The sequence below is a fragment of the Scylla paramamosain genome, chromosome 7 (genome assembly GCF_035594125.1).
Source record: "Scylla paramamosain isolate STU-SP2022 chromosome 7, ASM3559412v1, whole genome shotgun sequence".
In the NCBI taxonomy this organism is placed as follows: domain Eukaryota; kingdom Metazoa; phylum Arthropoda; class Malacostraca; order Decapoda; family Portunidae; genus Scylla; species Scylla paramamosain.
Genome location: NC_087157.1, coordinates 29693049 through 29716516, shown reverse-complemented (window position 1 = coordinate 29716516; position 23468 = coordinate 29693049). Strand labels below are relative to the sequence as shown.

Genomic DNA, 23468 nt, shown 5'->3' with positions numbered 1-23468 from the left:
AGTTTGCATTCTGCTGGATAAGTAGTCTGGAAACCAGTCATAAATAATTCCCCATATCCCATAATTGAATTCTTGTAGTAAAATATTGTGTCTATCAAAAGCTTTTCTAAAACCAATAAAAGTACCAAGTAAGGAATTTTGTGAATCCAGTGCAGTGTACATTGTTATGAGTGTTGCCGTAGAGAGAAGAGAGAAGTGAAAAAGAAATAGAAGGAAACAATGAAGAGGAGAGAGAGAGAAAGGCAGAAGATGCCTGATGTGTGATGCCTACCTGCAGATGTTAGTTTATTTTAAAAACCTGTGCTCTCTCACATAGTCTTCTTCCCATCTAATTTTATCCATTTCTTTTTGTTCCCCAGACTTGTGATTAATATATAATATAAAAGACGAGTTACTCCTCCCCATAGACTCTTTAAATTTCACCCAGCCTCTCCTATAAGTGAACAGTGATTTTTGCAACACTGCAGTCTTTTCAAATTAAGATTGTGCGCTGGATGGAGGGTGGCAGGCAGCCTGGCTGGCTGCTTCCCCCCCTCCTCCTTTGTCACGTGACTTTCCTTACCTCACAGCAAAGTGGGCCCCACTGTGCCTCTGTCCTCCTCGCCTCAATTAGTGTTGAGCACAGCCAGAAGTAAGTCGCACATGAAAGAGTTAAAGTGAATCAGGAGGGATATATGTCAGAGAATTCTCTTAGTAGAAATTATGCGAGTTTAGAAGGCAGTAGACCCATGCCTGCAGAGTTAGGAGTGGTTTCTACAGGAGCCTGCCTGTGATTGTTGTGGCTCTGTAATTCAAAGAGATAACTTCATGCATCAATTCCTCAGTGTTTGCTGGACATCCTGGCATGTATGGGAACAGTTGGTTGGCTCCCCTCTTGTCTGCTGGTTGATATGTTCTTGTGTTTTTAGTGTTCTGTGTTGATAAATGCAACTGGTGTTCAGTGTTTATTGCTGGGAACTCTGAAGCAAGAGGATTACATAATATTGTGTGCATGTGTGGCTGTCTGTCTTCCACGGGACTGCATATAGACTGTACACAGGTGGGAAGGTATAATATTCTGTTGGGCGTGGGTTTGGCCCATTACATGGGAGGTTGTCCACAGAAAATTATAAACCTCATCCCTATGCGTCCTTTGTCCTAGCTGTGCATGTGGTTCGCGTTTCTTTCTCAGCAAGTAGGGGTTTGTTTGGCATTTGTTATACTTCCTTCTCAGACAGTCAGTTAAACTGAGTGGCAATCTCAGAGGTTTGATAGCTGTGGGTGACCAGTAATTGCCTGGATTCATCATCTTTTTGCCCACACTAGGCTAGAGGGAGCTAGCCTAGGGAAAGCTGACCCAAGTGTGGTGGCAGTTGTGAAGATTGCCGAATCCTGGGTCAAAACAATATTTTTCATTGAAAGTACATAAAGCATCAAATATACTCAATCCATGGCTAAACCCAAATTGCTCAGGGTATACAAATTATTTAAACTCTAGTTAATTGATGAGAAACTTTTATCAATTTCTCAAAAATTTCTGTATAAACACTTAACACTGATATAGGATGGTAATTATTTAATTCACCTTTGGAATCTTTTTTGTAGATGGGAATAACTGTTACATGTTGAAGGCACTGAGGGAAACTGATTGATGCTGTGCTAATGGCACAACTAGTTGATCTTTACCAGCTTTGATATAGATACTGATAATTGATTTTGTTTTCTAAGGTGTTTATGACACTGGCGACATTGTGTATATTTACTAGTGGAACAGTCATTGATGTTGGGTAATTACATTCAGAAAAGTAGAGGGGGTTTATGTTAGATGGATTATCTAGCTTAGGAGGGATATTTTGGTAAAATTCATTAAAAGTGAGTACAATTTCTGTCGTTATTTTGATATTATTATAACAAATGTAATTTGCAGTATTAATGACTTTACTGTTGTAGTAAGTGTAGTACACCAGTTGTAATAGTTATAGAACAAGTAATATGTGGAACATCAAGTGTCTCACTGAAGTGTTGCTGCCACAAATTCTTCCACTCGCTGCTTCACTGCCTCAACACTCTGGGAATTCCCATGTTCCTTTTCAAAGTCCAAAAACTTCTTGAATACAAATCGCATCTTCTTGAGTCTCAACTTCAAGCTTGTCATGCGCTCCAGTACATGTCTGAGATGAAAAATGTGAATTATTTTTTCACAGCAATGAAGTGGTGTAATGGAAGCAACTAACCTACAAAGCTGTACTCGCATCTTAGTGGAAACTTGAAATATATTACAAGGAAGGAAACATTTTCCAAAAATAATTTTTCTCAACAGTTTTGTAGGATAATTGCCCTAATTCCAAGATTCATATTTTGAACCTTCTTAAATTCACTGCTTTGCAAACATATTTCAGTTAGCAATTCTTCTTCTATCACTTTTCTACTTCTTTGAGTGAAGAATGTAGCTTACATTAGGAAAGGAGGTTCTAATAATGATATTCTTATAGATTTCCTTTGCCCTCACCTTGCTCCCTCAATATCATTGTTTTTAGTTAGAAGGTCCACATAGACACTCCAAATGTCCATCCTCTTCCAATAAGTACTCAATAGAGACTCAAACATGGTTCTCCCACGTTCCATCTCCCCAAATCGGAACTCTAGCTGGCCAAACCGGTTAATGAGCTCCACATCTGAAATAAAGAAGAAATGAATTTCTACACGTAAACACAGATTTTATATAGATGCAGCTAATGACTAACATTTACAGGATGAAAGACACAATATATGGAAAAAATGTGTGTGAAAAATGGTATTCAACTGATGGAAATAAATGGTATCACACATTATATTATGTAATGGTAAACTTAAAAACTGCAACAACTCCAACAAAACTTAATGAAATACTGGCTCATGAGATTGAAAATCTCCTGTGGCAGCACCTCTCCAGTAGGATGGAAATATCTGTGCAGAGTAAAAAATCATAAAAAGAAGGTAGAGATGATAAAAGCTAGACTTAAGTGTCACAAAGCTGTATACACAGATAGAATAATTACAGGAATGCTGAAACATGGAGAATACACATAGCTAAATAAAGATTTTGTGGATATCCTATGTTATTTTTTTGGGGAAAATGGTGCAGAATAGCTAAACAGCAGAGCTTATGTAATACATATTTCCATTTTAAAATAGAATGACAAAAATTATCAAGGTAGGTGAGTGATCAGCAAGATGCTGATGAATCAGATGACCCAACTCTGAGTTCCACCTTTCTATTATTGTTGACTGAAGGTCACCCACATGGTGCCATCAGCTGTCCTCAATAGTTAGTGCATTAGGGAACACTGAATATGTGGTATAAACCTTTAAAAGATCCAGTATAAACCTTTAAAAGACATCACTTAAAAATACTGCCTTTACCATCAGACATGGAATGATTATCCAAGCTTCCAGAAAGAAGCTTTCAGACTGACAGATGAAGATCCCAGGAACATTGTTGTAACCCAAGAAATACCAAGAAGAATATAAAATATCTAAGAAGAAGGAAGAATATGAAACAAGAAAGAATTAAGAAATAAAGAAAGAAACAAGCAAATAGAAGGAGTAAATGAGGGAAGAAGAAAAACATGAAAGCAAGTACCAAGATTACAAAAAGCTATCACTACCCTGATACATGAGAGACAAGATGTGACCACTAAGGAGAATAACAAGATTCAGTAAGTCATCACAAGATTAACAGACCCAGAGAATAGCAGCAGATCACAAGAAGAGAAATCCAGGCAGCAATCATAAAATTAGCACACAAGGGAAGTGGAAGTCACCAGCAGCTAATGGACAAGATGGACAGTCAACATGACATGAAATGCTGCCACCTTGTTCCTGATTAGATGAGGATGCAATTTGCCTTACTGAAAGTCATGGGAAAATAAACTGTATGATTTAAATACTATTGCAAAATAAATCTTACAGCAATGGAAAGCTTGTTGGGACAAAAAGTGACTCTAACATCACAATGTATGAGATGTTGGAGATGGGTTTAGTCAGGAGACTGAGAGACAAGCTAGACAGAGCTGTAAGACCAGAGAGGGTTAAGATGGGCAAGCCACCTGTCACAATACTAGTAAGTTGAGCCTAACAGTTGTAATGCAGTCCAGAGTAAAATGTTGATTTTATATATAGACAGAAGGGGATTGGGTATGTGTAGGTATTTTTTCATTGAATATTAACTGTGGGGTATGTGTAGGAGGCTTTTTCTCATTGAATATTAAATGTGGGGTATGAGTAGGTATTTTCTCACTGAATGTTAATTATGTAAAATCATTAAAATCAGAAAATGTAATGTGAAGTGGGACCATGCACACTTTGGGATCTAAGGAATCCTCAAGTGCACAGGTTTGAATCCTGGCCATGATCCAAGGTTGAGAAGAGCATTCACTTGGATAATGGTTCCCAAATGCCAAATCAAAGTCTTTCATTAGGAAATACTGCCCTAGCCCTGAGAGAATAGGGAAACTGGACATACAACCCCCTTATCAAGAGAGAGAGAGAGAGAGAGAGAGAGAGAGAGAGAGAGAGAGAGAGAGAGAGAGAGAGAGAGAGAGAGAGAGAGAGAGAGAGAGAGAGAGAGAGAGAGAGAGAGAGAGAATGAATCTAATCCTTAGTAATTTTCTGTTGTGCTAGGATGCTGTGTATAATGGCTGGAAGTAGTGTATGATAATGTGGGTGCAAATATATGTAATACAAATTAAGTAAAATTTATAAAAACTCAATGTGAGTGCACATATATGTAAATAATACAAATTCAGTAAAATTTATAAAAACTCAATGTATTCCCTTTGACTCAGAAGTGCTTGTCTTATTAATTTAGGGATTAAAGAAAATCATCCATCATAGAAGCATGATAATATGGTTGCAATGTCATAGATACAAGACAAAATAAAAACCAAGAAAATACCCGGACAGTGTGGTACAATCAGTTTGATCCTAAAAGTGTGGGAAATAGCTGGACATGTTAATCCATTATATTAATAGGCATTCTCTTAAAAAAAAAAAAAAAAAAAAAAAAAAAAAAAAAAAAAAAAACATATTACTCAACTGCAAAAGAACAAGTATTATATTTATTTACAAAGATGTACAAAAGGAAAGTCCACTTAATTATAGGCCAATGTTTTTAACTTGCATAGCATTTAAACTTCAGAAAACTATGTATCTATCTATCCTACACAGCAATCCTACACAGAGTGGCCCTGACAAAATACCACACACTCATACACACATCATTCACACTCTTAGCCCCATTGGCCCCTGGTGAAAAGGGAGTCTCATGAACAATCCTACCACACCTTAGGAGGTGCTTTGGCATAGCAAAGCTGGCCACATATTTTCATAACAAGGCACAATGGCATACACTGACTTAACATTCCCCTTTCATAACGAGACTGTTCCTTATTCCACACCTACTCCAATCTTTAGACCACAGCAGATGCAGGGTACTTCCTAGAGGATGCACAGCACTCTAACTTGGTCCACATGTCAATGGCCTCTGCCACATGTGCCTACACCCCTTCCCAGGGGTTGATGAGACTGCATTCTTTCGTGGTACAGATACATACAAGTTAGGATTGACGTGTTGCTATAGAACCTGAGACTTTAGAGACAAACTGATTCGAGTAAAAGCATAAGAATAAGATTATTTTTAGAACAGGACAGAAAGGACTGATATTTTAAAAAATCAAAGAACTTCTTGTAGAAGATGGTTACAAAAGGTTGGCAAATGTCTTGAGTCATGGTCACTCTTATGAAAGGACCATCATTGGCAGAAGCCATACAAAGTACTGACCATTAGTGAGACACACAAATAAAACTGTCCTCAAAAGCTAAGAATGCAGCCTATTATGATGACAGAATAAGGTGATGGTGTGTAACTCACGATCCTTTTTGTCCAAGGAGTGCAGAGCTCGCTCCAGGTAATGGCGGCCTTCCTTCATCATGTTGTGGCTGAAGAAGAAGATGCCAGCTTTCACCCACACACTGAGCTCCTGACTGAATTTCTTAGTCATGTTGAAGTACACTCTCTCTGCCTCCTGGGAAACCAGTTTAGAAAATTTATACTATATATCTAGTTTTGTTTTGTCACATAATTTTACAAACTCTAGTATTACTGTTACTACAGTTACTGAATTTCAGACTGTTAAGATATAAATCAGCTACTAACAATTGTAAAATGCATGGATCTTCAAACATTTTATTCTCTGTCTGCTGTCCTACCTTGATTTTGTTGGCCTCAGTGTATACCATGGCCATGGCAAGGTGGATCTTGAGGTGGTCACTGGTGGCAAGAGCCTCCTTGTATACTTCAGCCACTGTTTCTAGACTGCCATACAACACTTCAAGTCTTAGCAACACAGTCCAGATGTTGAGTCGTTCCTCCTCTTCTTGTGTGCTTATTACCTGTAGTGCTCGCCGAGCCACAGCTTTGGCTTTGTCTACCTCAGCACTCTGTAACGCATGGTAACTTCTTTACAGACAACACTGTTAGACACTTCACCTGTATACAGTATACTATATATATATATATATATATATATATATATATATATATATATATATATATATATATATATATATGAGGCGCGCGGCGCAACAACGACGAAACCGAGAAATGGAAGTTTCGTGAAAAACGCGCTCAAAGTTAAACACTGATTGCGTAGTACAATAGCACCTTAGCACCGTAGCACCTTAGTACAGGTGCTTAGATGGTCGAATATGACTTGGCCGACATCACCACGAGACTTTTACACCCTTCTACCACACGGAGCAGGCAAAAACACGAAATCTCAAATTTCACGGTTACGTCGTTGTTGCGCCGCGCGCCTCATATATATATATATATATATATATATATATATATATATATATATATATATATATATATATATATATATATATATATATATATATATATATATATATATATATATATATATATACACGTATACATAGTCACATCACCTCTAACACAGGGGTTTCATTCTACTAACAGCCCATGTTAGACATAATTCATGTTAGTTATAATGACATTAATTGCAGAAAATGACTATGGTCCCAACCTGGCTGAAACAAGTCCTCCAAAAATTAAAATATTTCCAGACTATATACAACACTGAAATTTTTGGTCTGCATATAACTGAAGGTAACAAATATGTAGGAATTCATAAAAAAGCAGTAATGGCAGATGCCTCAAGTGTTAGTGTTATCCGGCCCTATGTTAAAGACTTCTTTGTAGTTTGTTATTGTCTATCCCCCATTAAGGTTTTGAGTGTTAAAGTGTTAAAAAGTGACTTGGAGGCAAACTGATCCCTGTGTTATAATATTGCATGTTAGCACAATGTTTGGTATGAGACATCTGCTAATGCTGAAAATCCACGAATAATTGATGTGCCCACCTGAAAAAAAATCTGATCCCCTACAGTGGTGTATCCCCCTTAAAACAATCTTGACCCACCCATGGGCTTGTTTAAGTAAAGAAAAGACTATATACATGTATTTACAAAACTAAACTAAACTGGCTTATCTATTTTGACATTTCCTTCTATCTCACTTTTTTGGGGACCAGCAGTTAAGCAGGCTTGTTTTTGGCCTAGGCTTACCTCTTATGTACACACTTGGAAAGAAATAAAAATTGATGCACTGACATACATACACTACTGTGTATGTATATCAACTGAGCCTGAGTCTGATACCATTTAGGCTCATACTTTAGATATGTACCTCTATAACCAAACTTCTAAGAAATAATATGAATCCACTATGGTTAGACTATTAGCCATTAAACTTCTCAGCAAGTTTGCTTACTAAAGTCAAGAATGGTGTAACAATGCTTAAATGACAGAAACCTCAAGGTGAAAACTGATGAACTGTATCCAGACAGCAGAAGAGTTAGGACTGTTCTGGAGAAGTGCCTCAAACTCCAGAGCCGACTGTGGTGTTTGACTTTCTTCCAATCGTGACAGTTCCAACTGGTGCAGGCGCTGCTCCTCCTCTTGTGCCATTGCTATGCGATCTGACTTCTTCAGTTGCTTCACCTTTTTCTGCTGAAAAGAAAATGCCTAATCAATGATAATGATATTACAGTCATGGAATAAAGCCAAGATTTCATCTTTTTGCCTTATAAATCTTCAAGTTTTCTGTTGCATGTAATGCAGAAAAATAAATGTATTAGAACATAATTATAGACTGAAGCATAATCGTCTTAATTAAGCATGTTGAAAAAGGCAAGAATTGTGTTGTATTTACCTTTGACTGTTCTTCATCCTCGCTTTCAGAAGATTCTAACTCATGATTTTCTAAGGTGTCAGGGACATCCCACACAAAGCCAGTCTTCACTGTGAGGCAAGGTTTATGGTTGGCACTGTCACTCCTTGGGTCCTCCTTCATTTCACTATCACTTGCTTCCTCTCCCTGAAAATTAACACAATTCCCAATGTAACAATGCAACTAGCATTCATTTAATAGTTAATTAACAGTTATGAAAGATAACTTCCCATAACATTAATGATGCTCCACTTTTGTAAAAATTGCTTCATTAGAACCAATCAAACCTTCATAGTTTACATTCAGTAACCTCTGTTCAAGGTATCACCTTTTCTTTTATGCATGTTATCTTTAACTTTTTTTTTCACATTTTTTTTTAACTTTCAGAAACATCTCTCGCCATATTACTGTCATCATACTGAAAGGCAAATTCAGTGTTTACATGGATCAGGCTGTCACCTGATAGCAGCTCAAAAAAACTACATGGGCAGGTCCAACTTTCTGGCAGCTCTTTGATTCCTAAATCCTTCCTCAGGATGCCTATCCTGTTTCCTTTTGTCTGCTCACTGGCACCAAGGGTGTGGAGTTGGATTTTAAAAATGTGACTCCAACTCCAGGAAATTTTAAGGCTACAATTCCAACTTTTCTTTTTCTGCAGTACAGTAGTAAAATAATGAACCTAATAAAATACAGAATATACAGCTCATTAACATGAAGGGACAAGTATTTGACAAAAACAAAAAAAATATTATATCCCATATGCCTGACAACCTCTCTTACAATGTGAATATTATTGCATACATACATTCATATACGAAGTCTGTCTCCCCAAGAAGTGGGTAGCCAAAACAAGCCACACAACTTTCACATTTACACCACTCTCTTAGCCCCTCAAAAACCCATTTAGGTAATTTCCAAGCACAAATAAGATCAGCATGCTTATTAAGCATGCACTGGAAATGCCATGATGCTGACAGCCTTGTAGCAATGGACACATTATAGCTCAGTGGAATCAAAATTTTGAAGATGAAGAATACAAGTCAATATATAGTGTATACTGCCACTTACCTCACTGACTGAGTTTCTACTTGAGTCTTCTTCATTTGAATCATCCTTTTCATCTTCTGGGATTACCACTTCTCTGGTTTTTAATTTCTTAGGTTTCTTTGTTTCCTTGGTCTCCAACTGTCTCTTCTTAGTGACCTTTGTTTCTTCTTTGGTCAGTGGGATGCTGCTGTCAACATGCATTTCTGATACTGTCTTAGAATCCTCTATGTCTGGTTCAATTTTCTTGCTATCCCCAATGTCTATTTCCTCTTCCTCATTCTTATTATCAGCCTCTCTTTCATCACAAGGAGTGAAAACAATCTGTGGTAACTTGGAGGTCAGGTTAAAGTCCTCCCCTTTGTCATGGTGCTTCAAGATCCCCAGCACCAATGGTCCCTCTACATGCTTCACCACCATCCAGCACTTCTTGCCCACAGTGCTCAATGAGCTGGCACTCAAAATGTTCATATGCATCACTGTGGGTAGATAGGCCACTGTCCCCTTACATTCACTTTTCATAATCACCATAGTGAAGAAATTCTTTGCCAAAACTACTTCACATTTAACTTTCATTCCAATTTTGAGCTTTTCATTTTTATTCACATGTATATTAAACATAAGATTCGGTTTTAAAGTGAGCTCAAGAGACCTTTCTTCTTGATTAACATGGAGAACACAAGCCTTTACTTTCTGGCCAACCTTTAGAGCAGCCTTGTCATACTGGTGACCACCAGGTATTATTCCTTTTACAGTACTGTTTTTGATCCTCACATGAACCTCATGGGGAGTCACCTCAGTCACTAATGCCACCACCTTATCTCCGACTCTAAACTTAGCAAACTTTTCTTCTTGGCTTTCCTGACACAGAAATCCTCTTGCAACCATTTCTTCATTTTTCAGATAGCTGTATAACACTTGAAGACTGGACTGTGTTGCATTTATTAAGTTGTCTTTTACTGCTGATGTCAATATGGGACGACTTTTTTCATCCCTATCTTTGAAAGAGACATAAAGAGACCGTCCAACACCTATTTCAAGGTCTTTAGTATCATTCCACTTGCCAGCAATGGATAAATTCTTAATGTGCACAAGGCCTCTATTTCCTGCATTTCCTGAGGGAGTCACAACAAAGAGTCCATAGCTCTTAATGTCAGAAACAACAGCTGGATAGCTCTCCTTTGGTATTAAATCTGTGTTATGCATAGCTTCAGAACTGCCATGATCAATCCAGAAGCTAACAGAGAACTTCAGAGTTAGTGTGATGGAATTAGTTGTCTTACTGAATACCACAGCATTTGTTATTTCATCTCTTTCTTTAATTAGTTCTTTCAGAAGGTTACATTTACTTGTATAATCAGAGAGATGGTACACAGGTATAGAAGCCTCAATGTTTTCAGGAAGGATGTTTACTTTGATGACATCTTGCATCACTTTATCCACAACACACTTTACTCTTGATCTCATCTCCACATTATTCATCAACTTGGGCACCTTTGGTGGCTTTGCACCATCAACAAGGAGACTCAGAATTATGTTTTTTTTCTCAGGGTACACCTTGAGAATCTTACATTGGACAACTTGACCTTTCTCAAACACAGCATTGAGATCCTCATTTGACTGAATATTGACTTGGGATTTGGGAGCAAACCCCTTCACATCATTGAACATACCGATCAATAAACCTGAAGACATGATTTTGATGATGTAGCCTACTGTGACCATGTTTTCAGCTTCTTGAGTATATTCAGTCAGGATAGGTTCCTTCGCATTCACCAACCTGGGTTTGAGGGTAAGGAGGAGGTGGCGCTTCTTAGAGTCTACCTTGAGTACCCTAGCAGTGACATGGTTGCCCTTGGCATGCCTGAGCTCGGGTTGCTTCACTGGGTTGTTGGCAAGGTGCAGAAATGGTACATGACCAGTAATCCTTTTGCTTACAGCCAACCTTGCTCCAGTGTCATCATATCCACTCATTGTGGCTTCCACAATCTGTCCAGATTTCAGCTCACTGAAGGTCACAAACTGTAAGAAAGTATCTAATAAAGAAGGGTCCTTACTGTAGCACATCTATGACATCCAACAAAACTATTATAACAAACTGGTAGAAATTGTTGTGGACTGCAGCTACATACACAGAATTAGTGTGATCAAGTTTATACTGAGGATGTGATCACTTTAAATCTACAAACCTAAACAAAGGCAGGTAAAGGTTATGGGTTTCAATGTAATGTTTATCTGCACCAAATTGATAATACTGCAAATTTGCTATTCAATCTATATATGTTCCTAAGAACTCTCCAGAATGGAAGGCCAAGACAGAAATCTCCATGTATGCTTCAATCTACACATTTTCCTCTCATCAATTTCTCAGTCATATTCAAATGTTGAATTCTCTTATTCTACTTGTTACCATCCTTCATGATAATCTTTCTAGTTTAACAGCAAGAATCCACATGCACACACCAGACAGCACCAGACTAGCAGCTGTCCACACCTGAATGGTGGCCATATGCAAAAATAAGCTCGGATTATTTCCACCTAGTTGAGGATTCAAATCCTGGGCCCATATTCTTCATAGTTGCTATCCTCCACGATCTAGAGCAATTGATGCAACACCCTACTCGTATTCCTGACTATCTTGGAGATATGCCCAACATTCTTGACCTTTTCCTGACCTCTTATCCTTCTGCTTATGCTGTTACCCTCCCTTCTCTGTTGGGCTCCTCCGATCACAATCTCATATCTGTATCTTGTCCTATCGCTCCAATCCCTCCTCAGGATCCCCCTAAGCAAAGGTGCCTCTGGTGTTTTGCCTCTGCTATTTGGGGGAACTTGAGGAGGTATTTTGCTGATTTTCCTTGGAATGACTACTGTTTCCATGTCAGAGACCCATCTTTGTGTGCTGAGCGCATAATAGAAGTAATAGTGTCTAGCATGGAGGCGTACATTCTTCACTCTTTTTCACAACCTAAACCTTCCAAACCTTGGTTTAACACAGCTTGTTCTTGTGCTATACATGATAGAGAGGTGGCCCACTAAAGGTACTTAAGCCTTCCATCACCAGAATCTCATTAACTTTATATTTCTGCCCAGAACCTTGTCAAGTCTGTTCTCCAACTAGCCAAAAACATCTCCAATAACTTTGCTTCTTCTTCTTTCCTGCCTTTATTTCAACCAGATGGCACCACTGCTATCACATCTAACTGAACTGAACTTTGAGCTGAACTCTTCACTCAAACCTTTGCTAAAAACTCTACCTTGGATGATTCTGGTCTTGTTCCTCCCTCTCCTCCACCCTCCACCCTCTGTTTTCCATGCCCTCGTGGGCCTAACCCTTGGAAGGCTTATGGACCTGATAGGGTCCCTCCTATTGTTCTCCAAAACTGTGCCTCCATGCTTGCACCTTGCCTAGTCAAACTCTTTCAGCTCTGTCTATCAACATCTACCTTTCCTTCTCGCTGGAAGTGTGCCTACATTCAGTCTGTTCCTAAAAAGGGTGACCATTTTAATCCCTCAAACTACTGTCCTATTGCTTTAATTTCCTGCCTATCTAAAGTTTTTGAGTCTATCCTCAACAGGAAGATTCTTAAACATCCATCACTTCGCAACCTTCTATTTGATCACCAGTATGGGTTCTGTCAAGGCCGCTCTACTGATGATCTTCTGGCTTTCCTTACTAAGTCTTAAGTCATCCTCTTTTAGAGATTTTGGTGAAACTTTTGCTGTTGCCTTCTATCTTCCTCTCTGTAACTTCATCTCGTTTCCTCTCTGACTGTGGTATTCTGTGGTAGACAGTCACTGTTCTTCTTCTAAATCTATTAACAGTGGTGTTCCTCAGGGTTCTGTCCTGTTACCCACTCTCTTTTTTTATTCATCAATTACCTAAACCAAACTTCTTGCCCTATCCACTCCTAAGCTGATGATACCACCCTGCACTTTTCCACGTCTTTTCATAGACGTCCAACCCTTCAGGAAGTACTGTAAAATCCCTCTTATCCGGCATCAACGGGACCACCAACATACTGGATACTTGAATATTGCCGGATACTTGAACAGAAGTGAAATTATGTCCACAATCACCACCCTACACTCACGCATCTTGCCATAACAAAGATCAGCTGATCTTAATCAGCAGCTGATCTAATCAGCTGCTTAAGTGTAAGCACAACACGCTTCCTCTTTTCTACAACTTTAGGCATGATGAAGGCATCAGGCGATAAACAGTGCATATGCGGGACTGAGTCACTGAGTAAACACAGTGCAGTGGGCCGCGGGTGGCGCGAAGGCATCAGGCGATAAACAGTGCACATGCGGGACTGAGTCACTGAGTAAACACAGTGCAGTGGGCCGCGGGTGGCGCGAAGCAGTGCGCTCTGGTGGCGAGAGGGCAAAGTATGCCTCGCGCAGGAATTTTAATCGATTTTATGAGTACACATTGATTTTTTCTTGATTTTAAGGCTCGGGGAAAAATGTGCCGGATACTTGAAGCTGCCGGATACTCGAATGCCGGATGAGAGGGATTTTACTGTAAACATTTCATGCACGGAAGCCACAAAACACCTGACTTCTGATCTTTCTAAAATTTCTGATTGGGGCAGAGCAAACTTGGTATTTTTCAATGCCTCAAAAACTCAATTCCTCCATCTATCAACTCGACACAACCTTCCAGACAACTATCCTCTCTTCTTCAATGACACTCAACTGTCCCCCTCTTCTACACTGAACATTCTTGGCCTATCCTTTACTTATAATCTGAACTGGAAACTTCACATCTCATCTCTAGCTAAACAGCTTCTATGAAGTTAGGCATTCTGAGACGTCTCCACCAGTTTTTCTCACCCCTCCAGCTGCTAACTCTGTACAAGGGCCTTATCTGTCCATGTATGGAGTATGCTTCACATGTCTGGGGGGGGGGGTTCCACTCATACTGCTCTTCTAGACAGGGTGGAATCAAAAGCTTTTCGTCTCATCAACTCCTCTCCTCTAACTGACTGTCTTCAGTCTCTCTCTGATCACCACAATGTTGCATCTCTAGCTGTTTTCTACCGCTATTTTTATGCTAATTGCTCTTCTGATCTTGCTAACTGCATGCCTCCCCTCCTCCTGGGGCCTTGCTGCACAAGACTTTCTTCTTTCTCTCACCCCTATTCTGTCCACCTCTCTAATGCAAGAGTTAACCAGTATTCTCAATCATTCATCCCTTTCTCTGGTAAACTCTGGAACTCCCTGCCTGCTTCTGTATTTCCACCTTCCTATGACTTGAATTCCTTCTAGAGGGAGGTTTCAAGATACTTATCCTTCAATTTTTAACCACCACTTTGGACCCTTTTATGGGACTGGCATCTCAGTGAGCTTTTTTTTTATTTGATTTTTGTTGTCATTGGCCAGTGTCCCTCCTACAAAAAAAAAAAAAAAAAAAAAAAAAAAAAAAAAAAAAAAAAAAAAAAAACATCAGTCTTATGGCAACCAGAAGTCGTTGGTCATATCGAAGTCACTGCCTGCTGGTAGAATGCACACTTACAATTTGTCAAGTTTAAATTTATGGAATGAAATAGGTTCTTGGCTTTATTTTCTTGTATTTAAATTGTTTTGATCTCATATTATGACTTTTGGGAAAGTTAGACAGAGTATCTAATCAAAGGAACATATATAGGAGATTATGGCCAACAGCCTGACTCACGCAGGCAGCACAAAGCCAGATTTGTTTATGTTCAGGAAAACTGACTGTATTGCTCCTGGCAATTATTTATAAATAATACTTTATTGCCTTAAAGAAGGATATTATTTACTCATAGTTACTAATATTTATTGTTATATTTATAATAAAAATTGCTGGGGATTGTGTTATGGCACATACGGCCATGTTGTCATGATGTTGACACATTTCTGACGGTCATAGGCAGCACTAAGACATGGTGAATCCTGTCATAGCATCCCATGTCATAGGGGTTTATGGTCAACCATCAGAGTTTCTGATGGAGTTATGTCTGAAATACGCCATTTTGTTTCGCTATGACTGACGGACTTAGTTATGATGGTTTGTAGAATATGGGCACTGGATCTTTGACTTGAGACTTGAAAATACTAACCCTTAAACTTTCTGATTGTTTAAATAATCTGAGGATGACAAGTATAATTCTATGTTGCCAAACATGATTACTATCAGCATCAAATGGATCTCACCATGAAATAAAAAATGATTAGAATGAAACTCACAAAGGAAATGCATGACTAACACAATGTTATGAAATAAGAGTATCAACTGTACACATAAATTTTTGATACTTACTTGTTGTTCAAGGACAGATTTCTGCAAAGAAACAATAAAGAGTTGGTCCATGTGATTATACTTCATGAGACGACAAGTGACCTTCTTGCCTACGGGATAGTCTCGGCTTATGTGTTTCAGGATCTTACTGTTGTCACTCAAATGATTGCCAGAGCAAAATCCTCGAATATTTGAACTCAGCTTCACATATATCCCACTGGATGATGTCTTGTAGATTTCTATTTCTCTAATGATGTCTCCAGTTTTAAGTTCCTCTAAAGGATCTATGGCAGATCTGAAACACAAGTTTATCATATACAACTTGCTTAATAATATACACATGTAACAAGCTCTGTAACTAATACTATTAAGGAATCTTACACTTTTACATTGTTTATTGCATCACTCAGTGCACTGCTTGCCATAAAGCAACATTGTGTTTTCGAACAAAAGCATTAAAAAAATCCTCATTATTATAATTTTCTACACTGAGCTGGCTGAGAAGATTCTTAGACCTAAAATATCTCAAATGAAATACTGGAAACACTGTTCATGACAGTTCAAACAATTTTCATATTATATGAACTCCAAAGTTGGGTCAGAGTCTGGAATCATACTACTGAAAAATCTTCTCAATACAAGTACTTGAATTCCTTCAATGGTGCTTTTATATCCATATTTTGTATAACCTATGAGAAAATTGGGACTGTATTCCTGAATACTTATAAATTTGTACTAAACATAATTTATATCAAGTTTTGAGCTCACAAATTCATGTTCTATAACAGCTTATTCTATCAGTGGTTCTTAACCCCTGGGTCAAGACCCATAGTTCGGTTGCCAAGCCATTTCAATGGATCACCAAGGATAACTGCACAGTTTTCTCCCTAATATATCTATTCAAAATGTTATCAAAGTATTAATCCTGTGTATAGAATACCTAAGTCATTAACATCTAAGGCTAAGCAAATCATAGAGACATAGACAATTTAATTGAGGTGAAAAAATAGCCTTTTAAATCTAATCTGAATTTTAATAAAAAAGTGTTTATAAAGGTATATGGGTCACCATGGTCAATCTGGACAGGATTTTGGGTCGCAGCCAAAAAAAAAAAAAAAAAAAAAAAAAGTTAAGAAACACTGTTCTATATGGACTGAATATATGAGTCAATACCCTTTTGCTTCCCCCCTCCCCCCCAAAAAAAAGTTTGTTCTCAACTATGAAAATACTAGACAAGGATGGGAAAAAATGTCTGTCAAGTAATTTTCAGAAGTCACTTATCATGTCTAAATATTTGAATATTCTGACAGTTTCTATAACTACTCTCACCTCTTGCTGCAAACACTTTTTTGTAGTGTGAAGTGAACCACCTTGCTGAGGGGAGTGACATACAGCACCCTTGCTAGTACAGTGTCCCCAAGATTGTACTGCTTGAGCTGGTCAAAAGGCTTGACTAGATGCAGAGGGCTCACAATGCCATCAACATCTGCTAGCATGAGGATGATAGCATCATTCTGAATCTGAAATAATTAATAGATAAATTACAATGGAAAGCAATGTGAGATGTAATGGAGTGAACTGCAAAAAAACAGTACAAGCATTCTATATAGATATAGATGCAGATATAAAAGTGAAATTAATAGGTGAAAGCTTAATCAATACATGGAGAAGAGGACAAGGTTGTGTCATGACACTAAGGTTGCTCAATCTGATTATGGATAAAAAAGGTTAAAGATACAAAAGTAAGGATTGACAACGTTGAAGTGATAATTGATAATTTGAAGACGAAGATCTGCTTTCACTACAGATTGCAAAAATCCAACATTGTTGCACATTCATGCACATTATTTTTAAGATCCTTCATTATTTTTTACTCATTGATACATGAAACACCTTGCTAAGATAATATATGTTAGCATGGTACAGGAGGATATATGGACTGAAAATGAACAGCTATAAAGGAAACACAGGATGAGGCTCATACTTTTAAAATGGTGGTTTTAACAGCAGTCCCAGGAAGAAGCAGAGCCACATTGAATGTGTCACTTAGGTTGAGGAATGCAGAGCTCACTGCCTTGGACTTGGCACTCAGGGTTAAGTAAAAGCTGTCTTCTTTGTCATCTCCAAAGATGTTGGTTATAATGCATCGCAGCACACTTCCCACTCCAAGAGTACCTGTAAACAACGATCCAAAAGTTAGTGATAACATTTATTCAAAATATATTACAATTTCAGAGATTTATAGCTGTAATATTATGATTATAATTTTTTTGCATGTCTTGAAACAAAGCTACTTATTTACATATATATATATATATATATATATATATATATATATATATATATATATATATATATATATATATATATATATATATATATATATATATATATATATATATATATATATATATATATATATATATATATATATATATATATATATATATATATACCAGGCTAAGACCCCTGCAAAAGGGATATGAAGAAAAGAAAAAATATAAATAAATAAATATTTGCAAGGAAGACAATGATACTGGTAACACAACCACAACACATATTTACCATATTCAATTTAGGTACAAAGGCTGACTTAATTACCAAAAATTTTTCATATTTACCCTAGTACATTAACTCTAGTATCTCTCCTAAATACCTCAATCTCAGGGTCTCTTTCCTCCTTCACATTCTACAGTTTTTCAAAATACTCTCCCTACCTTATCCTGCCTAACCAACATCCAACCATCCTCTGCTTTCAACTGTTCCTCACAACCAGAAGGTCCTTTCCTAATTCCCTTCACCTCTCTCCTGAACATTTTCTTGGTCTATTGAAAAATCTTTGTTAACTTCCTTTACCATCTTTCACCAACTCTCCCTCTGGCATCATGCACAGCTCTCTTTGCTTGTCTTCTACTTTCCTTGTACCTCTCAAGTGACATTCCATCCTTTTTTTTTTGTAACTATAACTCAAACATTTTCCTTTTTTCCTCTACAAACACCTTAACCTCTTCACACCACAATATACTTTACTATCCCACTCAACCACCCACTTGTCTTATGCCACACACCTTCTTTGCACTCTCCAATACATTTTCTTAAAATACTCCACTCTACTTCAATAAATGAAAAATACATTTATAGATTAGTGTTTGTGTTGATTTTTTATCTGCCACAGCCAGCTGTGTAAACACCTACAGGACTTATCTGTGTCTTCTTTCTTCAAGAATGCTCCATTGATACCAGTAATGCCAGTGTCCATTGCATAGCCCTTGTCCTCCACACTGGCTACTGCACATGGTAACACTAATCCTGTTGCCAAGCTTGAAGCTGAGATACCAAAGTTCACTTCATTTGGCATCAATGTCAGGCTAACTGAAAAATCAACAAGATGAGTCACTGGTGGTTACATTGTAACATGCTTGATATAAAAAAAAACATCTGACATGTTCCATTTAAAAGGAGCCTATGGTAACCTAAATTATGAATATAAGAACATGAAAGGTAAAGTTAGGGGCATACAGTATAGCAGATCATGGCATCACTGCTCATCTCTGTCTCATTGGCCTCTGAATCTGTGGTGGCTGGTATCCTTATATCCAGAACACAAGACCACTGTGGTCATGAATTTCCAGTTTACCTTCCCTAGGGTCCCCAAGTATCTATTTATTGACCAACCCAAAAGAAGGAAGAGCAGCTGGGTAAGCTATGCACAGACTGCCCCAGCCTGAATTTGAACTGGAGCCTGTGGATTCATGCCTGGACATACTAGCTACTGCACCATGAACTCAATGAAATAATCACATCTTAACCCAAATAAGAATATTAAAATACTTCTGTGTCTTGAGTTAAACAATGTATTACACACCACTGTATTTATACACTTGGCCAATTCCAGCATTCTCTCTCCTACATTTGAGGTACCAAAACCTTGTCTTTATTACAAAAGCAGCAATAACGTTTTGTGAGAAATTGTTGCTGTTACTTATTTTTCATAGGGAATGAAATACATAAGGATGCATTATTTCAATACTTGCCACAAACCAATACAACCTAGCTCCACTCTCACCTTTTGTCAAGCTATTAATCTTCTCGATGGAAACAACACTTGTCACCACATACTGGCCAGGTTGGTACAGGTCTTGCAGGGCATGCACCTCCTCATCATCCTCATCATCATCCTTCAACTGTAAAAAGAATCATCAAAAACTAACTAATTCAGTTATATATTCTTTACAACCATGCATTTTCTATACACTTGTGGTAGCATCAATTAAAAACAAAAACACAAAATGTTATAAAAAAAAAAAAAGGAAAGGAAAAGAAGTAATAAATATGAAAGAGTCAAGAGACCATGCAGAAAGAGACAGTAATGAGGTGATTGTGCAGTAAGACTGTGAGACTGAAATTCATAAGTGGAAATAAATGCAACAGTAAAGAGATGTGGTTGACAAAGCCTTTGTATTAGAATGGTAAAAATAAATTTGATCTCATAACAACTGAGTGAAAAGTTTGATTATAGATAAGAAGAGTGATGCTCTCCAGTTCGCCCTTTACTAACAGCTGAAATCATCACCATCATCTTTACATTTAATGACCATAAGAAAAAATAAAAAATGTTAAATTAAATTATACTGGTGACTGTTTTAGCATCAGTCAATTCTTATGCATACAGTAGTAGATTGTTTCAGCACATCAACATAATTAATTCTAGAATTATCAGCAATTTTACTATTCTATCTGTATGTGATCTGAAGAACTACCCCAAAGAGATGGCTACAGAGCCACTTCTCAAGGAACTCAATGCAACTGCCTGAGCCCCTGAATTCTGCCTGTCATTCTACACCCAAGTGACTGCTGGCACAATTATTCCACCAGTCTCTCTCTCTCTCTCTCTCTCTCTTCATCCCAAGTTTACTGCTCTTTTTTTTCATCATAAGCCCCAAAATCTAATCACTCTCCTCCCATGCATAGCTCTCTCTCCCATCTCACCTTTCATGTTACTGCAACACTTTCTGTCTCGTCTGATCTGATACTACTCCTTCACACCTCTTCATTTCTCACTCTACCCACACATGTTCCTTAGAAAACTTATCTCCATTACATTCAATATCTTCTCCCCTCTCTTCAATACTCTATGTCAGCTCCATATAATGCAGCATGAACAATATTTATAGCATGAATTTCTGGCTCCAAAATTACTATTTAACCATAAAAATTATACATAAATGTCTGATCAAAATATAAATCAAGAATTCATCACAGACTCCCACAATGATGCCAGAGACACCTTTAAATGTGATGTCATGACTCCTACCTTGGAAATAAGTGTTGTGTATGACCTTGATATGTGTGCCAGGCTGACAGTCCCCATCAGCTTGTCTGGAAGGCTCACTACCAGCTCATATTCCAGCACCTCAGAGATGCAACCCAGAAGAACTTGACCCACTGTTAGTGTCTGAGGAAGTAATACATGATAAACATAGCAGCATTCACATGTCCAAAGCCACAGTTATCACAATAAAACAAAAAGACCAAGCCATAAAAATAATTCCTTTATGATATCTGAATATATGTACATCTTGCCAAAAACAAACTAACCAAAGCTTATTTTTAAGAACCTTTATGAAGGTATAAAAGAAAACAATACTTGAGTCTGGCAATACTATGAGCTCTACATGTTTGTCAAACCAGAAGGTTGGCAATAAATGAAACATGCAATAAGCTGTCAAACAGGTATGGTTGAAGATATAAAATTGAGAGGTGAACATCCAACAGCATATTGATTACTTCATGATATGCTGCAGAAAATGGTGTAAAAATAGATGGTTTAAGCAGTGAGGAGGTTGCACACAATATAAATACTATATTCCAAGGATCAGTGCTGAAACTTCTGTTTTTAGTTGAAGCATTCAAGCATTAAAATCCTGATGAACTATGTGCTGTACATCATTATTTCACACTTTGATGTTTTCTGAACATATCCATCAGTAAATCTAACAAGATCCTGCAATTAATTCTCATAGCAATTTCTGTTTTAGGTTAATACTAGACACTTTTTCACTTTTGCTGAAATATTCTCAGCTATCATCCTTTGATTAATCACCTGATATATATATCCTTCCCTCTTTAGACCCTGCTTATTTTTTTTATGAATCTAGCACTAAATATCAGATTATTTTTTTCATAAATCCATCAATAGATATCAATGTTAAGTTAAAAAGATCCACAGGCACACCTACTACATTAGCTGACCATGACTGGCTCATATGAAGGCTGCAAGCACTTCACCATTCATTACCTTATAAGTCAATGGCTGAGCATCAATGCTAGATAGATGGTCAGCCTTTTGTGTTTTCTTCAAATCTGTTTTACTTCCATCTTGCTTCTTCTTCTTTTTACTGCCTTTTTGGTCTTTCTTTACCTTGACCTGAAATCCACATGACTGATGACATGCTTAGTTCATTAAAGAGCTGAATGTTCTAAAAGAGAAGACACAAGATTGGAAGGTGGAAGGTACATTTGGGTATTCAAAGAAATAAAACTCAGGCAAATTACTGGCAGCAACATGGTAAAAGCAAGGCCATAGAATTTAATATATAGCACATAAGAAATATGAGATAAAGAGAAACATATGTGAAAATTTAAACACTAAAAACCAACAATAATGTATCCATCATTAGAAAAGGAAAATAAGGAGAGATAAGACATATTGCAAATATCTGAAAAGATATCCTGATACAGCTTGATAAAGTACTTGATTCACTCACCGAAAACAGGTCACCCTTCTGCTTCAGCTGGGTCATGGCTCTCCTGCAATGAGAATGGAATTAACGTGCACCTTTGTTAATGTATAAAATAATGAAAGGAAGCTGAACATATTTCTCAGTTTCACTAACATACATTCCTTACAATCTTCTTACAAAAGATTATGAAACAATGCCTAAGAGAATGATACCATCTGCAATTGTGGTATTATGCTGGACTTCTTCCAATCAGATGGCAAAGTACCAGACATAAGAGAATGAGAAAATAGAGGTATGGTTAGGGCAGGACAACACTTCAAAAGTTGAGGGTGGAATCCATCAGGATCCATACTAGAGCTTGCATCTAGAGTAGCAAGCTTTATGGCAATGTTATCTTGTCACACATCTATACTACACAATGACCCTTCAAAGAACTGATGAGCTTACTGTGAGTAAAAACTATCAGCAGTGTAGACAGTTACAAAAGTATCTGCAAATGCCTCGAAATTACCATATAATCACCAGTCAGCTGGCCACTAGGGAACTTGATTGAGCCCACTCTACCCTATTTTATTATCCATCTTGACAATTGGGAATATCGGCAAGACAGGATTGGCACGCCAGCGGATATAACTGTCCTTAAGTGTTTCTAGAGATACACTGTTAAATTATGAAGGGGTAGCCAAAAAGGTAACATCAAACTTGACACGATGAAACCTTCACCAACCTTCCTGTTTCCCTTTTCTTCACGATTTAAGGGCTTAGTAAACTATGACCCTTAGCGTGCAGTGTTGTGATAGTTTTCTTGGGGAAGTGTATGATTGCCTTGGCAGAGGTACAGGCGAGCTAAATAACGCTACACAGCACCATGCCACTACCATCACCACGCGCCGCCTGTTTGTTTACGTCTGGCCACGTGCTGCTCGCATCCCCGGTCTTGGCTTCACCTTAGCCAATATACTGGCAATAAACTGAAAAAAACCGTCAAGCTAAGAGAGCCCACCAGTTGTTCCAGAACACCAATACTCGATTGAATTATAGCATTGGAAAATAATTAATTATTACAGAGGAAATACATTATCCCGACAACTTTGTTCAGATTAGGGTAGAAATCTACCAACCCATACCCAACACATGCA

General features: G+C 37.7%; 1 protein-coding gene across 4 annotated transcripts; it reads right to left on the bottom strand.

The window, feature by feature from the left end:
- Nucleotides 1-1477: 1477 nt before the first annotated feature.
- On the bottom strand, nt 1478-23306 carry LOC135102327 (protein RRP5 homolog). 4 transcript variants are annotated; one of them, XM_064007383.1, is made up of 16 exons: nt 23057-23306; nt 22354-22396; nt 21885-22013; nt 20901-21041; nt 19653-19770; nt 18782-18958; nt 17571-17761; nt 16916-17106; nt 15608-15881; nt 9343-11340; nt 8257-8421; nt 7857-8051; nt 6229-6459; nt 5891-6044; nt 2489-2654; nt 1478-2150 (listed from the first exon to the last, which is right to left on the bottom strand). In XM_064007383.1, exons 2-16 carry the CDS (start codon nt 22387-22389, stop codon nt 1991-1993), a joined length of 4326 nt encoding a protein of 1441 aa, XP_063863453.1. In that variant the 5' UTR covers nt 22390-22396; nt 23057-23306; the 3' UTR covers nt 1478-1990. The 4 variants fall into 4 exon arrangements, with proteins under 4 accessions (XP_063863453.1, XP_063863449.1, XP_063863452.1 ...); XM_064007379.1 differs by having other exon boundaries at nt 7857-8054; nt 23057-23300; XM_064007382.1 differs by having other exon boundaries at nt 7857-8054; nt 23208-23226.
- Nucleotides 23307-23468: the final 162 nt, after the last annotated feature.